The sequence below is a fragment of the Euleptes europaea genome, chromosome 5 (assembly GCF_029931775.1).
Source record: "Euleptes europaea isolate rEulEur1 chromosome 5, rEulEur1.hap1, whole genome shotgun sequence".
In the NCBI taxonomy this organism is placed as follows: domain Eukaryota; kingdom Metazoa; phylum Chordata; class Lepidosauria; order Squamata; family Sphaerodactylidae; genus Euleptes; species Euleptes europaea.
In genome coordinates this window covers 18873169-18890322 of record NC_079316.1, presented here as the reverse complement: position 1 = coordinate 18890322, position 17154 = coordinate 18873169, and the positions used below count along the sequence as shown (strand labels likewise).

Genomic DNA, 17154 nt, shown 5'->3' with positions numbered 1-17154 from the left:
CTGTTGTGCCAGTAAGAGAGGGGAAGAGAACGATGTGTGCTGCCCAGAGCTCCATGGAGAAAGGGCTGGGATAAAAGTGTGATCAACTTATGATGTGAATCATAGCTGCTGTAAAAAGGCAGGAAAAATCTCTTTGAGGTGCCCTGGATGAAACTGCTTGGCAGCATTTCCAGAATGTTACCAAGGTTGTTTCCCTACTCATTTCCTCAGGCTGTTCCAAAGGAGTGGAGCCACTGCCAAAAAGTCTCATGATTTGGCTGAGACAGATCTAATCTCCTTGGATGAGGGCATGAAGAGAACAGTTTTAATTCATAACCACATCCAGGTCTCCACAATTCATATACTGTAAGAGTCTGCTTGGCATACAAAAGGTCCCTGGTTCAAACCCTGGCATCTCTAGTTACAAGAATCAAATGGGAGGTGATGTGAAAGGCCCCTGGCTAGACCCAGGAGAGGCGCTGCCAGTCCGAGTAGACAATACGACCTTGATGGACCAATGGTCTGATTTGTTATAAGGCTGCTTCATGTGTGTGTTTATGTGTGTTTTGTGGGTTGCATGTTACAGCTTCGGCTTCATGCAAGCGTGTCTCGTAGCTTTCGTGAGAGGCGTTTCTCAATTGAAGTTTGTTTCCTTTGCCCAGTTCTAACCTCTGTACAAGTAATTAGAGGGAATCCCAACAGAGTTCAGATAGAATGACTCCAAACTAAGGGTGTGCTGGGTTGCAGTTTGCTTGAAATTCATTGTGAATTACAAAGTGTTTGTGAGTAGAAAATAGGAGGAGGAATGGCTTGAGGAGCAACATTTCCCTGTCATGCCTTAGAAATTAAAATGTGTGTCTTCAGAGCCTTCTAGGAAACTCACATTTTTTAAATGGTGTATTGTGGTTCTCTGGTCTCCTCTGTCCTAAACGGTGACGGAACACATTATGGTTCATGTTAAGTGTCCGTAGATGGAAATTTCTTAGATGAGCACTGTGTTGGTTTGCGCTGTTTGGTTTGTGACTGTTGCCATATGCAACTAATTTATAGATTGCTCACTGACATCTTGAGTTAATTTGAGTGAAGGAAAACGGCGCATCATTTTACTGTAGAGCCGTAGGGTATTGCATTATCAATTTGACACGCAGGTTGATTTCACCAGGGATCCAATGGTGAAATTATTGGTTTAGGGGGTTCTAACTTAAAAAAGGTTTGAAGAATATCCTGAGTTTACTGCTTAGACTGTGGAAATATTAGGCAGTTTTACTGATTTCCTAGATTTAGGTGGGGTAGGAGAGGCAGAGGTAATGGTTGGAAATTGTATTTTATTTATTTCCTTCCACCCGTTCTCCAGGGAGCTTTGGGTGGTGCCTAATGCCTGTGGTTCTCACTTTGTTTCCTTACGGTAACCCTGTGAAATATATTAGGATAAGACAGGCCCAAGGTCACCCAGTGAGTTCCATTGTCCATGGGGAGTTTTAAAACCTGTGTTTCCGCAAGCCCAGTCCAGTTCTCTTACCACTACACCATACTTTAATTAATTTACTTTTTTATTTTATTAGATTTGTATCCTGCCCTTTCATGACCACAGTCAGGCTCAGGGCGGCTACCCACCAGGATAAACAATCAAATTAAAATACATATTGTAAAATTTAAAACCACGTAAACCTTATGCAATCTAAAATCCAGTCGGCGCCCTAGCAATAAAGAACTAAATAAATACAATGCGGTGACGGGAAAAGCCAACAGGAAGGAGCAGAGAAGATGGTGAGGGAAAACAAAAATCAAGTCAGCTAAAGAAATGAAAGGAAGTAAATAAACACAGGGATAGAGAGGCCAGCTGCGATGTAACCATCGCTGCCTCAACCATGGGTAGGGTTGCCAACCGCCAGGTACTAGCAAGAGATCTCCCGCTATTACAGCTGATCTCCAGCCGATAGAGATCAGTTCACCTGGAGAAAATGGCCACTTTGGCAATTGGACTCTATGGCATTGAAGTCCCTCCCCTCTCCAAACCCCACCCTCCTCAGGCTCCACCCCAAAAACCTCCCGCAGGTGGCAAAGAGGGACCTGGCAACCCTAACCATGGGCCTGGCGGAACATCTCATTCTTGCAGGTCCTACTGAATTGAGCCAAGGTGTTCCACCAGGCTGGGGCCAGTGCCAGAAAAGCTCTGGCCCTGGTTGAGGACAGGCAGATGCTCCTTGGACCAGGGACCACCAGTAAGTTGTTAATTGCTGAGCGTAGAGCTCTTTGGGGGGGCGTGTATCAGGAGAGGCAGTCCCACAGGTATGATGGTCCCAGACAGTTTAGGGCTTTAAAGGTTAATACCAAAACCTCGAACTTGATCTGGTACTCAACTTGCTGCCATGCTGGGGATTTTTGCGTCCTGTTGAGGAGCTAGCATAGATAGCTTAATGGTTTAGAGAATGAGCTGGGGTCTAGGAGGACCTCAACTCAAATCTGGTCTCTGCCACAAACATATTAGGTGACCTAGGCCAAATTACTCTTTCTGAGCCTCAGTCGACATCTGCAATGTGGGCATAATCATGCTGCAGCAAACAATATGTATTTTTGAACACTGGGAGTACTATAAAACACATTGACTGTTTTTATAAACTGAAAGAGAAATCCAACTCAATGCGGCAATTGTCAGGGAAAAGATTTGTGATTGATTGTTGAAGTATATGCATCATAGGGGAGGGGCTGTGGCTCAGTGGTAGAGCATCTGCTCGGCACACAGAAGGTCCCAGGTTCACTCCCCAGCATCTCCAGTTAAAGGGACTCGGCAAGTAGGTGATGTGAAAGATCCCTGCCTGAGATCCTGGAGAGCCGCTACCGGTCAGAGCAGACAATATTGACTTTGATGGACTGAGGGTCTGATTCAGTATAAGGCAGCTTCATGTGATCAGCTCAGTACCGGATGTATCTGGGGTACCAGTCTTGCTCAGCTGAAGTAAGTTTTCTTTTTCATCCAAAATGTCCCTGAGGCATTTTTTTGGAGCTCAGATCAGATCATTGTCCCTGCAAAACAGCTTGTTACTTAATATTTCACCCCATTTGTAAAAAAAAAAAAAGAGAGAGAGAGAGATAAATAGACTTAAATCTCTTCTACATCAGTGTCTAATGCAACAGCAAACTTTGGGAAGTAACTTTCATTTGTACTTTAGCTGGAAATGGAAAGTTCTCCTTAAATCTTTATAGATCTGTTAACTGCCCATAGAAAACAGGTGGGTGGATGACTGTCAGGCGCAATCCTATGCAGAGTTACTTCAATCTCAGCCCATTAAAATTAATGGACTGGGATTTCAGTAACTCTGCGCAAGATTGCACTGTGAAAGTCTCACTGTAGGTTCAGCTTTATCCAAGTCTTAAGCAGCTTCTGCTACATTTTGAAGCATTTGTTTTAAAGATTAAATGAAACATTCCCGGGAAAAAAAGTGTAGAGACAGCAGGCTGGCTTGCCTCAATAACAACTGTGAGGTACTCTGTGTAATATATCTGAGACCGCAGATAAAAGACTGCTAAAATGAAGAATGGCTAAAAACTACTGGGAAGAACAGTTAAAACAACTTTTATAATGGTCTCTAAACATTGTGCTACAATATAGGGCAGTGGTTCCCAAAGTGGGGACCACTTCAGTACCACCCCCTGGGGGGCAGTGGGATTCCATAGGGGGGCACTAAGAGGCAAGAGGGCAGCAAAGGGGCACTAGAGGTGGGCCCCTTCAACTGTGTTGTCCACGAATTTACAATAGATCAAACTATGGCACCATGCTGGCATATTTGGTGGAAACGACCAGAATTTTTTTTCCAGACTTTGGAGCTGGTACCACTGGATCAAGTTCATCAGTTTTGTTGAATAAATTTCAGCTAAAAAGTTTAATTTGATTTTGAATAGATATGCAATTACTTATTACTGTTTTGAAATTTTATAGAAATATTAAACCGCTATTTTGAATAATGCTTTTTATAGAATAGGGTAGGGGGTGCTGGGGTTGAGTTTGTGGAACCAAGGGGGCGGTGGCCCGAAAAGTTTGGGAACCACTGATTGAGGGCACGTCCACAAATGACCGGTTCCTTAACCCTGTACAACAGAAGAGAATGTTTCTAAACTGAAATGCTATCTGTACACTATATCAATGGAAAGAGTGAATTTACCATATGATCACAAGGTGGAGGGGGAAAAACCAAATTCTCCAGATGTTACACTTGACACTTCAGTTTTATATCAGAATGTGTCTTGTCTTTGGTTTCTTTCAGGAGGCCCGCCGAGGAAAATTCTCCATGAATGTACGTCACAATGATGATGACCGACCAAATCCCACTGGAGTTGCCATCATTGCTGAATGGGGAGGTAGCCATGATGCCTCACTTAGTTGGTGGAGATGGAACCCAGCAGGTCAGTGGATTCTGAAAGCCGAGTGAGAATTGAGAGCCATTGGGTTATTTTCAGTCTGTGCAGATTGCAGAGGGGGAAGAGGAAATTCTTATTTGCTACTTTTCTGTGCGGACTTACACATGTGTACATTCAGGGCTTTTTTAAGAGCAAGATGCTGACTTGATTGGCCTTGCCAGCATGGTGTAGGGGTTAAGAGCGGTGGTTTGGAGCGGTGGATTCTGATCTGGAGAACCAGGTTTGATTCCCCACTCCTCCACATGAGGGGCGGAGGCTAATCTGGTGAACTGGATTCGTTTCCCCACTCCTACACATGAAGCCAGCTGGGTGACCTCGGACTAGTCACAGCTCTCTCAGCCCCACCTCCCTCACAGGGTGTCGGTTGTGGGGATCGGAAGGTGATTGTAAGCTGGTTTGATTCTTCCTTAAGTAGTAGAGAATGTCAGCATAAAAACCAACTCTTCTTGCAAATTCGGGCCAGAGCAGCTAACTACATTTAGGGAGTGTTGTGGTTGTGTTACAATTAAGTTCTTGCCTGTGCTTTATTTGGTGTTGTACAAAGATAGGCAGGCGGGGTCTATTACTGAGAGAGATCAAAGTGATGCAAAAGATCTGGTATTTGATCATCGCTGACTGTTTTCTCATGAAGGCAAAAGCTCACTTGGTGTTGCTGGCACTGAGTGCTGATGAACATGCGTTTGCACATTGGTGAGTTCACCCTGACTCCTTTCTGTTGAAAGGATCTCTGGTGAAGAGTTTGAAAAGAGTCTCCCTGTGAAATTAAGACCTTTTAGGCTGACTAGGACTCCAGCTCGAGACACAGTGGTTTGGTTTTTCTGGTTTAAATTTCTGTCTTGAAATTCTGAAGTTGAAGAACTTCTTAGTATGCAGATTGGTTGTTAAGAAATTCATGCAGTGCACTGTAACTTGGTTTCTTTAATGATGGGAAACGAAAGCAATATAAACTGCATTGCTAACAGTGCATACAAATTAGCTTTAAAAAAACCAGAACTAAGTTGTTTCTAACAATATTGGTAGGCTTTAATGATGAAGAAAAGGCAGCTCCCGGTGTCTTCTTGCCCTGACTCTTAGAATGTAGGTCCTCTGGGTAAGAGTTTTACATGTTATCTGGATGTGTGTTAAGTGCCATCAAGTGGCTTCCAATTTATGGCGACCTTGTCAATTAATGACCTCCGAATGCCCTATTGTTAATAGCCTTGCATATTGCAAATTAATGTTCCCCCAATTTTCACACTGATTTGTATAGCCCCAGGCTAGCCTGATCTGGGCAGATCTCAGAAGCTAAGCAGGGCTGGCCCTAGTTAGAGTTTGGATGGGCAACCTCCAGGGACTACCAGGGTTGTGACACAGAGGCAGGCAATGGCAAACCACCTCCAAACATCTCTTGCCTTGAAAACCCTACTGGGTCACCATAAGTCAGGTGTGACTTGACGGCACGCACACACACACACAATTTTCACTCCATATGTTCTTCATATAGTTTGAAGAGATAGGGAGATAAAGTACCCAGTGCTGGTATTCATCAAACTGAAACTTGTATATTCTGATTACATAACTCCTCCCCCCAAATTATTGTAAATTGTGGCTAACCATAGAGTGACAAAACCGAGTCTGAAATCCCACTTTGGTATCCACAACAACAACAAAACCCTCATTTGGACCATTTGAGTTTAGATCTCTAAACTTATCAGGATCTGATCAAACCATGATTTACAAGCCATGGTTTGTTTGCCACATCTGAAATTGAGTGTTCCTCTCTCTTTCACTCAGAGTGGCTGACCACAGATGATGTTTGAGAGTTAGGCCAGGTATAACCAATGCAAGAGGCTTCTCTCTCTTTCCTTCTGCAAAATGAACCTCTTGGGCTTATTTTCTTTAATTATTGCAGTAGGCCCAGAAGTGTTTGCTCAAGGACTTTTTACGTTATACCGTCAGACTATTGATCCACTTACCATCTGCTTTTCCAGTAGCTTTCCAGGGTTCCAGCAGAGACCTTTGCTAGCTCTGCTACCTTGAGATAATTTTTAACAGGAGATGCCAAGCTTTCAGGATGCAACGCGTGTACTCAGTCACAGAGCTTTAAGCCCATCATCCTGGTAACTGCGGTATCCCTCATCTTCTTGGCCTTGTTTAGCTGCTCATATTGCATGGAGTCCAGATATCTTTTTATGGCTTCCTCTAGCATCAGATGTCTTTTTAACTTCCTGCTGTCTACTGAGCTGGATGTTACTCAGAACAAAATCCCAAGGTTAGCCAATGAAAACAACAAAAAAGCCCACCAGACGAGAAAATAGCAGAAGTTTACACAACAAAAGAGAAAATATATAATAACATAATTATATTTTTGAACTTCTAGTACCGAGCAGCAGTCTCTCTTCTGTTGTAGAAGAGTGGACGATGCAGTATTTGTGAAGGAATCAAAAAAGATATATGGGTTGGATCCAACGAACACCCACAGGTGGAAACGGAAGGAAGGGGGTTCTCTTTGACCATCAAAAAGGCTGTGCTGGGGATCATAGGACCATCATAGACAAAAGTCTGGGGTTGTAAGGAGTTGAGCAAGATTGAATGCGAGCGAGCTTCCCTGAGCTCATAATGGATTACATAAGAACATAAGAAAGGCCCTGTTGGATGAGACCAAGCCCCATCAAGTCCAGTAGTCTGTTCACACAGTGGCCAACCAGGTGCCTCTAGGAAGCCCACAAAAAAGACGACTGCAGCAGCACCATCCTGCCTGTGTTCCACAGCACCTAATATAATAGGCATGCTCCTCTGATGCTAGAGAGAATAGGTATGCAGCATGACTAGCATCCATTTTAACTAATAGCCATGAATACCCCTTTCCTCCATGAATATGTCCACTACCCTCTTAAAGCCTTCCATCTCAAACTGTGAATTGGTTGTCTAAAGACGACTTGATGGCACTTTCCACCACCAATATTGTTTTAACTCAACAATTGATTGTTCCCAGTGATGACCTGATTTTTGAGATGTTACAGAATTATAGATTAATTTATAGTGTTAAAACATTACAATGCAATCAAAACTCCCCCAAAAAGACTTAACAAAAATATTTTCTGGTAGGGTATGAGCTTTCGTGAGCCACAGCTCACTTCTTCAGATAGCTCATACCCTATCAGAAAATATTTTTGTTAGTCTTTAAGGTGCTACTGGACTCTTGCCCTTTTCTACTACTGCAGACAGACTAACACGGCTACCCACTGTGAATTATCCCCCAAAAAGTGCTCCTGAGCATAGAGGTGTTGTCGGAAAAAGTGCCATAGTTTATGCCCTCATTCATAAGAAGCCTGAAGTCTTCTTTCATCATTGAAGAAGAGTTGGTTTTTATGCCCTGTTTTTCTCTACCTTTAAGCAGTCTCAAAGCGGCTTACAATCACCTTCGTTTCCTCTCCTCACAACAAACACCTGTAAGGTAGATGGGGTTGAGAGAGTTCGGAGAGAACTGTGACTAGCCCAAGGTTGTTACAGGGAATGCTGGGGGTCTCCAATATTAAAAGGGGAAATTAGCTAGGCAGGCTGTATATGGAGGAGTGGGGAGACAAATCTGGTTCACCAGATTAGAGTCCACTGCTCTTAACCACTATACCATACTGTCTTTATCTGTAGTCTATCCTCCTTTAAAGGTGGGTTCAGTTGCCTTTGGCTGTGGTCCTCATATCTGGCCATATCTATCGATCACAGGATTTGGGCAAGTTGACGCGGATGGAAGCAGTCCCTCAGATGCTTTAGAAACAAGCCTGCGAGAGCTTTTTGAGGTCAAAAGTAACACCTTGAATTGATCCTGAAAACAAACACAGGAAGCCAGTGTGGTGGAAGTAGTACTGGTATTATGTCCTTCCCCCCACTGGGATGTTTGCAGCTGCATTTTGCAATGACCTGTAGTTTCTGAACTGTCTTTGAGGGCAGCCCCGTGCAGAGCACTTTAGTAATCTAATCTGGATGCAGAGATGCATTTGGCAGAGTGCGGGGTCAGTGTTGTGTAAATCTCAGAAGCTGGTGTATTAGCTGAGTAAGATCTTCATGGTTGTGGCTGCAGAGTGCTTGTGCTAACCATAGGGATGTGGGAGCAGAATAGATTGTGCAGAATAAGAGCATGCAGATTTGCTCAGTTATTTGCACTGTGTGCAGGGAACACAATGCAGCTTTTCATTCTGCAGATTTTTAAAAAGTTTATTTTAGCAGGGAAAGCGAAACTGCCTTGTTTACTGCTTTCTGCTTAAGTGTTCAGAAGAAAAAACCCCAAACCCCATAGAATCTGTTAAGCAAAAGATTAGTTGGAAGGAAGTTCATTGTGGATACAGGACTTTAATTTCCTTCTGTTGATGTGGCATTCTTTTTTTCAATGAACGCTGTACTTTTCTGGGGCTAATTACAGCTTTTAGAAACAATGAATTTGCTTTAAAGGTGGGAGGGGGGGGAGGCCAAGGTGAGAAAACCCCTCTTCAGTTAAATCACAACCTAGGAAAGCGATCTCAAGTCCCAAAATATGTTCCAGGATGGAGGAAAAATGGTTTGGAATGACCTTGAGAAACAAACCTTTGGAACAAAAGCTTTTGCTTACCAGTAAGGCATTCTCAGTTGCAGCGTATAAACAAGAGCAGGCACTATGTGCCGGGACATTATTTGTCCCAGATGGAGTTCTAAAGTTGGCTCCTTGCATGGTGCTGATGTCATGGTGCGCCAGTAATGAATGCTCTGAAGTCGAGGCGGGCGCAGCATCCATTTTATTCCTGTGCGTTTGGCGTGGGAGGGGAAGGCTTGAGGGGGTGTTGGCTGGAAAATGTGCTTCACGGCCTCCCCCACCCCCTCCCTTTGCTGCTGTTGCGGAGAATGGTGTCATGAATGTAGGGCCATTGCCAAGGAAGCAGTAGGGCTTCACTGCTAGTCATAGCCTTTTCTGCGTCCCTCTAAGAGGAGTAGGGCAAGCACTCCTTGGTAGTTAACTGTGTTAACAGGTAGCAGAAGAAGAGGGTTTGCAAACTTTGTCTTAAAGCAAGGGGGGGGGGGAATATCCCTGCTTCCTCAGGACTTATTCTGAGTATGTGGCTTTTACAGGAATTCCTTTCCAAGCATGGTGTAGTGGTTAAGAGCGGTGGTTTGGAGCGGTGGAGTCTGATCTGGAGAACTGGGCTTGATTCCCCACTCCTCCACACGAGCGGCGGAGGCTAATCTGGTGAACTGGATTTGTTTCCCCACTCCTACACACAAACCCATCTGGGTGACTTTGGGCAAGTCACAGCTCTGTAGGAGCTCTCCTCAGCCCCACCTACCTCACAGGGTGTCTGTTGTGGGGAGGGGAAGGGAAGGTGATAGTAAGCCGGTTTGAGTCCCCCTTATGTGGTAGAGAAAGTTGGCATCTAAAAACCAACTCCTCTTCTTCTTCCTATTTTTCAAACTAAAATTACAGAGGTTGTTTCCTGGTGATGGTGATGTCTTCTATTGATGCTATTGCTGAGAGTGCCTTCTTTCAGTTACACTTTCCTTGCAAGCTGGCCCCTTACTTAAATTCTGCAGATCCAGCCACTCTCTTCCATGCTGCCATAAGCTCCAGGTTGGACTACTGTAACACACTGCATATGGGGCTGCCTTTGAAGATAGCTTGGAAACTTTGGTTGGCACAGTAGCAGAGAATCCTGTCAGATGTCAGTCACTTGGAAGAAGATCACTCCAGTGTTGCACCAATTGCTCTTGTTGCCTATTTGCTTCTGGGCTGAATTCAGAGTTCTCATGGTTATCTTTTAAAGTTCTTTAGGCCTAGGGCCATCAGACTTATTGAACCCCACGTCTCTTGTTGCACCATTTACATTCCTCAGGAAGCCTCCTCCTTGTGGTGCCTTCTCTTAGGACTTTCCATATGATGGCATCTAGGCCACGGGGTTTCTCTGGGGTAGGTTCAGTCCTCTGGACCTGGAGCCAGCGTGGTGTAGTGGTTAAGAGCAGTGGTTTGGAGCGGTGGAGTCTGATCTGGAGAATTGGGCTTGATTCCCCACTCCTCCACACGAGCGGCGGAGGCTAATCTGGTGAACTGGATTTGTTTCCCCACTCCTACACACAAACCCATCTGGGTGACTTTGGGCAAGTCACAGCTCTGTAGGAGCTCTCCTCAGCCCCACCTACCTCACAGGGTGTCTGTTGTGGGGAGGGGAAGGGAAGGTGATAGTAAGCCGGTTTGAGTCCCCCTTAAGTGGTAGAGAAAGTTGGCATCTAAAAACCAACTCTTCTTCTTCTTCCTATTTTTCAAACTAAAATTACAGAGGTTGTTTCCTGGTGATGGTGATGTCTTCTATTGATGCTATTGCTGAGAGTGCCTTCTTTCAGTTACAGTTTCCTTGCAAGCTGGCCCCTTACTTAAATTCTGCAGACCCAGCCACTCTCTTCCATGCTGCCATAAGCTCCAGGTTGGACTACTGTAACACACTGCATATGGGGCTGCCTTTGAAGATAGCTTGGAAACTTTGGTTGGCACAGTAGCAGAGAATCCTATCAGATGTCAGTCACTTGGAAGAAGATCACTCCAGTGTTGCACCAATTGCTCTTGTTGCCTGTTTGCTTCTGGGCTGAATTCAGAGTTCTCATGGTTATCTTTTAAAGTTCTTTAGGCCTAGGGCCATCAGACTTACTGAACCCCACGTCTCTTGTTGCACCATTTACATCCCTCAGGAAGCCTCCTCCTTGTGGTGCCTTCTCTTGGGACTTTCCATATGATGGCATCTAGGCCACGGGGTTTCTCTGGGGTAGGTTCAGTCCTCTGGACCTGGAGCCAGCGTGGTGTAGTGGTTAAGAGCAGTGGTTTGGAGCTGTGGACTCTAATCTGGAGAACCGGGTTTGATTCCCCACTCCTCCACATGAGCGTTGGAGGCTAATCTGGTGAACTGGGTTGGTTTCCCCACTCCTCCACGTGAAGTCAGCTGGGTGACCTTGGGCTAGTCACAGCTCTCTCAGCCCCACCTACCTCACAGGGTGTCTGTTGTGGGGAGAGGAAGAGAAGATGGTTGTAAGCCGGTTTGATTCTCCCTTAAGTGGTAGAGAAAGTCGGCACATAAAAACCAACTCTTCATCATCTTCTGGAATAGACTACCTGAGTGAGTACGGAGGGCTCCTCCTTCACTGGCTGCATTTAGGAAGGCATGCGAGGCAATTTGGTTTTTGAATTTGTTTTTGAATTTTATGTCATTGCAACATAACTGTTGCATTATTAACTGCCTTGAGTCCAAGGAAATAAGGCGGGATATGAATATTTTAAATATGTAATTAAAAATAATTGGTGCAAACCAACTGTTTCGAGATGATGTGAAGGGGCATGTAAGTTTTTCTTCCTGGTGTTGGATCTCAGGTGACCCCATTCACACATGTCAATCGCTGGAGGGTCTGCCCTCCATGCCTCTCATGAATCTTTGCAAAGCCAGCCCAAAGAAATGGTCCCACTAATAAAGCATTTCTTAAGAATGTGTTTGCTTATGATGCAAGCCGTAGGGGGCTGGTTCAGGCACGCAAGTTGATTAGCAAACATCTGCAACAGCAAGTTGTATTCCTCTGTGCTAGTTATCTGAGATCTAGAACTTTTGTACTTCTTTGCTTCACTTCAAATGCAAACCTCCCCCCACATGGGGTCAATCCACACTTTCCACAGCCAGTCATTAAGCTTATCAACTGATATGCATGTCTGCGTGAATCCACCAGTAAAACAGGGTCTTTTGAATTTTTACCATTTTACCAGATGTATGGGACTCTTAAATGTGTTTGGACTGTAAATGCTTTCAATGAGAGCTTCTTGTTCATAACAGCAATAGGCATTGTGTTGCTGTTTTATTGCTGATTCCCTTGCTTTACTGGTGATTTGCTGTTGAGATTGAAAGCAGCATTGCTGGATATCATTTAAAAAAAATACAAGGGAATAGTGATCATTACACTATCCCACTGTTCGGTAGTTATGAAGGGTAGAATCATAGAATCATAGAGTTGGAAGGGTTTATACAGGCCATCTAATTAACCCCCTTTCCTCCTAGGGCTTGGTCTCCATCTTGCGATTTGGATGTTATACCTCTTGTCGATGCACCCCAAGATTGCATTAGCTTTTTTTGTCGCTGCATCACACTGGCTGCTCATATTTAACGTAGGTTTTTGCGCTTACCTTACTCAGAACGAATTTGCTCCTGTTCTTTAGGCAAGATTGATACCTTTGCACACATTCGCCTGGAGCATCCGTTGTATATTAACTTTAGGAGATACTACATTTCACCATGTTTGTCAGCCAGCTCTGATTCATATCCCTGTGAGATGGTTACATCTCTGCTTGCCGATAAGGACCTTGCGAATTTCTTTTTCCTCCTTTTGTCTATTGGGTAATAAATGATTTACAGTCACTATGCACTGCTCAAGATCTATACATCATAGAGCTTATATTGGATGAAAGGAATTACAGTCTCTTGCTCAAAGGAAAAAGGAGACCTGATAGAGGCGTTCTTCTTTTATTTAACACCGGTATCAGCTGAACTCTAGTGTGGCAAAGAAAATTTGGAAGACGGCAATCCCCCAGTGGTGCGATCTACACACTTCTCTCACTGAACAAGATCCACTTTCCTTTCACTTTTTACTGGGTGAAGGGGGTACGGATGTTATTGCTTAATAAATTGCTTCTGAGCAAGCCTTGACAGAAAGCTGTATTTATTCCTGCTCCTATTTACCATAGGATTAACTGCTCCTGTATACTTTTGCAAAACCAGAAGCTGCTGAGAAATGGAGAGCCTGTTGCTTCTTTTGGAGGGAGGGGGAAAAAAAGAGAGAAATGGCGCCGCATTCCTTCTTCACAGAGAGAGCTCTCGCCATAGCCTATGACAATTACCCATGTAGAATTAGTGGAATTGCTCGGTACGGGCGTAAAGTGGTCATGATTGTCAGGTAGCTGCTGATGCCCCAGGATGTTAGGAGGCAACTGTTGCCCCCCTGTGTGTTCTACCTGAGCGGTGACTGCAGCAGCATATGACTCTGAATGCATCACTCCTGGCAGCAGCTCTTTCTTTCCTTGTCTGCTGGCAGAATGCCACTCTTGCTACTTGGTCTCCACTACTGCTGTTGGCAGCCACTGGAGTTTCGTTGCCTGAGTAAGTGGATGAGACCAGAGGCCGCCCAGAGATAGGCAACCAAGCAAGGGTCTGTTACTGCCATTGCTCTTTAATCATATCTGAAATAGCATACCACCATGTCCAAAGGCAGTGTACCTTAGCAACAGTTGTGTGTGTGTGTGTGGGGTGTAAAAGCAGGTGGTAGCAATACTGGAAGTTCTGGTTTCATGTGATGCTGATGCTCTTCTTCCTGTGTGATATAGTGGTTAGGAGCAGTGGACTCTAATCTGGAGAACCTGGTTTGATTCCCACTTCTCTGCCTGAGACCCTGGAGAGCCGCGGCCAGTCTGAGTAGACAATACTGACTTTGATGGACCAAGGGTCTGGTTCAGTATAAGGCAGCTTCATGTGTTTGCGTGTCCTTCACATCAGTGGCGGAGGCTAATCTGGAGAACCGGGTTTGTTTCCCCACTCCTCCACATTAAGCCTGCTGAGTGACCTTGGGCTAGCCACAGCTCTCTCAGAACTCTCTCAGCCTCACCTAACTCTCAGGGTGTCTGTGGTGGGGAGAGGAAGGGAAGGCAATTGTAAGCCAGTTTGGGTCTCCTTAAAAAGGTATAGAAAATCGGTGTATAAAAACCAACATCATCTTCTTCTTCTCCTCTTCCTCCTCCTCACCTCTGAAAGTTTTCCCAGGCCTCTTCCCACCCCTGTTCAGGTGGTTTCCTGTTAGAAGTTCAGATTCAGAATTAAAAGATACAGTATCTAAAAATATGGAATACAAATTTTTAAATAAATTAAACAAATTAAATTAATATTAGCTAAAAGGCTCAACTTAATATAACATTTTCCGTTTTAGGTTAGATTGCCTAGCCCCCGTTTTGTCTGATGGATCTTGTATATTGCAGCACAGAATTTAGCAACTTTTTTCATCGTCTGGGCTGACGAAATCTTCCCATAGGAGATTTCCTCAACCTCCCTTCCTCAGAGTTGCTCTTTGTCAGATTAAGGAGAGGAGAAATGAGCTTAAATTTTATCTCCTCGTAGAAAGGGCATCTGAAGCAAACATGCGCAATAGACTCGACTTCACCCTACTTACAGGGACACCTCCACTCTGATCCCTGCTAGAAGGTGCTTTTCCTCACTGGGAAGGCGTGTTCCATTATGTTGCACCTTGAATATTTAATAAGAAAAGTGAAACTGCAAACAGCATTATCCTGCCTGTGTTCCAAAGCACCTAATATAATAGCTGTGCTCCTCTGATAGTAGAGAATAGGTATGCATCATGACTAGTATCCATTTTGACTAGTAGCCATGGGATAGCCCTCTCCTCCATGAACACATGTCCACTCCCCTCTTAAAGCCTTCCAAGTTGGCAGCCATCGCCACATCCTAAGGCAGGGAGTTCCACAGTTTGCGAACTGTTGCACCTCTGGAAGTAGGTTTGCCAGCCCTGGCTTGGGAAATTTCTGGATATTTGTAGGTGGTGTTCAGGGCAGGTCCCCTTTGAGGGAAGGTGGCTCAGTGGGGATGTAGTACCGTAGACTACCCTCTGAAGCTTGGCTTTCTTCCGGGGGAGCTGATCTCTGTAGCCTGCAGATCTGTTGTACAATTCTGGGAGAACTCCAGGTTCTACCTGGATGTTAGTTACCTTAACTAGAAGCTGTTTTCTCTCTGTTCACAGCTCTTTGGAACCAGCACATTATCATTAATTAAAAAAGAGGTTTGTGTGTCACAGCATCTGCCAGTAAACTCAGGCTCAAACCTCAAACCTGCCTGATGCAAAAATACGTCAGTGTCATGTTGATGGGGGTTCCCAGGGAGATGCCGTGAGATTCTCTCTTCCCCCATGGTTAAATTGCAGCCACGAAGCAGAATCTGCAAAGGTGTCTAGCCTGCCCTTGCTAAAAACAAATAAGCTCTCCTTTTTTCTTTTTCTTGATGCAACCCGGTTTGGCCTTACAGCACAGGGGAGATAGGAGACTCACGAAGGATGATTATGATTTGTTATTTTTGCATCTCTTTTATAACTGGAGATTGAGCATTAGGATGCTGAAGCTGGTCTTGGGGTGACTTGCTAGATTACCGTCTGGTTGCCATAGTAACGCAGCAGCCCCAAATTTATGCAAACGGTAAAGACCAGGAATGTGGCAGGATTGGAAGACCTCCTCTCGCAGGGCTTAATAATTTGAGCCTACACTTCTTAAGGTCATACTTGAAACACTTGGGAGTAGTAGGCCACTTCTGAACATGTGCAGAGTGCATTTCTGTCACCACTGAGTAACTAAAACCAGCTCTCACATAAGTAGGATTAGTAGGGTTGCCAGGTCCCCCTTGGCCACCAGCAGGAGGTTTTTGGGGTGGAGCCTGAGGAGGGTAGGGTTTAAGGAAGGGCGGGACTTCAATGCCATAGAGCCCAATTGCCAAAGTGGCCATTTTCTCCAGGTGTACTGATCCCTATCAGCTGGAGATCAGTTGTAATAGCAGGAGATCTCCAGCTAGAACCTGGAGGCTGGCAACCTTAAGAATTAGGAAGGTATTTCAAGGTAGTATAAGGGGATTTTAAAGGCACTGGCACTCTTCACTTTAGAAAACACTGGCAGAATTGAGAAATCATTAACTGTGGGTTAAGAAAGCTTAACCGTGGTTTGTTATGATGTTTAAATAGGGTTTGCAGTTTGCTGGTAGACCAGAACTGGGAATTATTATTATTTTTGGTTCTAATTATGATCTGGTGTGATAGCTGAATTATTCACTGAAATAAAATAGAAGTTTGACACAAGTAAAGTTGCTTTATACTAAGCCAGTCTATTGCTCTTTCAAGCTCTGTTTTTTGTCTACTCTGACCAGCTGCCACTCTCCCAAAGTCTCAGGCAGGTAGTTTTTATTTATTTATTAGACTTCTACCCCACCTTTCCCAACCAAGGTCGGGCTCAAGGTGGCTAACAACCAATAACATACAATTTAAATAAATACATTAAACAGCGTAAAATCAAAATTTCCAGTAATTTCCAATGGTACATTAAAAATTCCAAATTTTCAACATTACTTGACTGATCCTTTTAACTGGAGATGCTAGGGGTTGAACCTGGGATCTTTTGTTTGCAAAGCGGATGCTTTTCCGCTGATGCAGCCTCAGGGTTCTGACAGCCTGGCCTGATAAGCTGAGCCTAAGAAAAGAGTTCAACTCGCTATCAGATGGAATAGGTAGATTGCACTTCCCGCTAGGCCTAATCTTGCCTCTTCATTGGCAGAGCTGGGTCCAGCAGTAGCCCCTCCAAGCTCTTGCATATTCTGCTCATGAGAGAGTTAGCCCATCTTAAGCCAGGAACATCCTCCAAGCCGTAGTATTTAGACAACAGCCCAAGACACAGGCAGGAGCTTAGCTGCTTGTGGGAGCTTAGTTAATGGAAGGTAGCTTCACAGCTCTGTGTGTGTGTGTGTGTGTGTGTACAGTGCTGTCAAGTCGCAGGCGACTTATGGCGACCCCATAGGGTTTTCAAGGCAAGAAATGTTCAGAGGTAATTTGCCATTGCCTGTCTCTGCACAACAACCATAGCATTCCTTGGTGGTCTCCCATCCCATTACTAACCAGGGCTGACTCTGCTTAGCTTCTGATATCTGATGAGATCAGGCTAGCCTGGGCCATACAGGTTAGGGCCACAACTATACA

The 17154-nt window shown here is 44.6% G+C and overlaps 1 protein-coding gene across 1 annotated transcript in view; it reads left to right on the top strand.

The window, feature by feature from the left end:
* Window positions 1-17154, top strand: part of FNDC3B (fibronectin type III domain containing 3B) — a 327633-nt gene that overhangs the window by 74323 nt on the left and 236156 nt on the right. The window contains exon 2 of the mRNA XM_056849976.1: window positions 4242-4380. Within this exon, the coding sequence (XP_056705954.1) occupies window positions 4270-4380 (111 nt within the window). The 5' untranslated portion in view covers window positions 4242-4269. The remainder of the gene's footprint in view (window positions 1-4241; window positions 4381-17154) is intronic.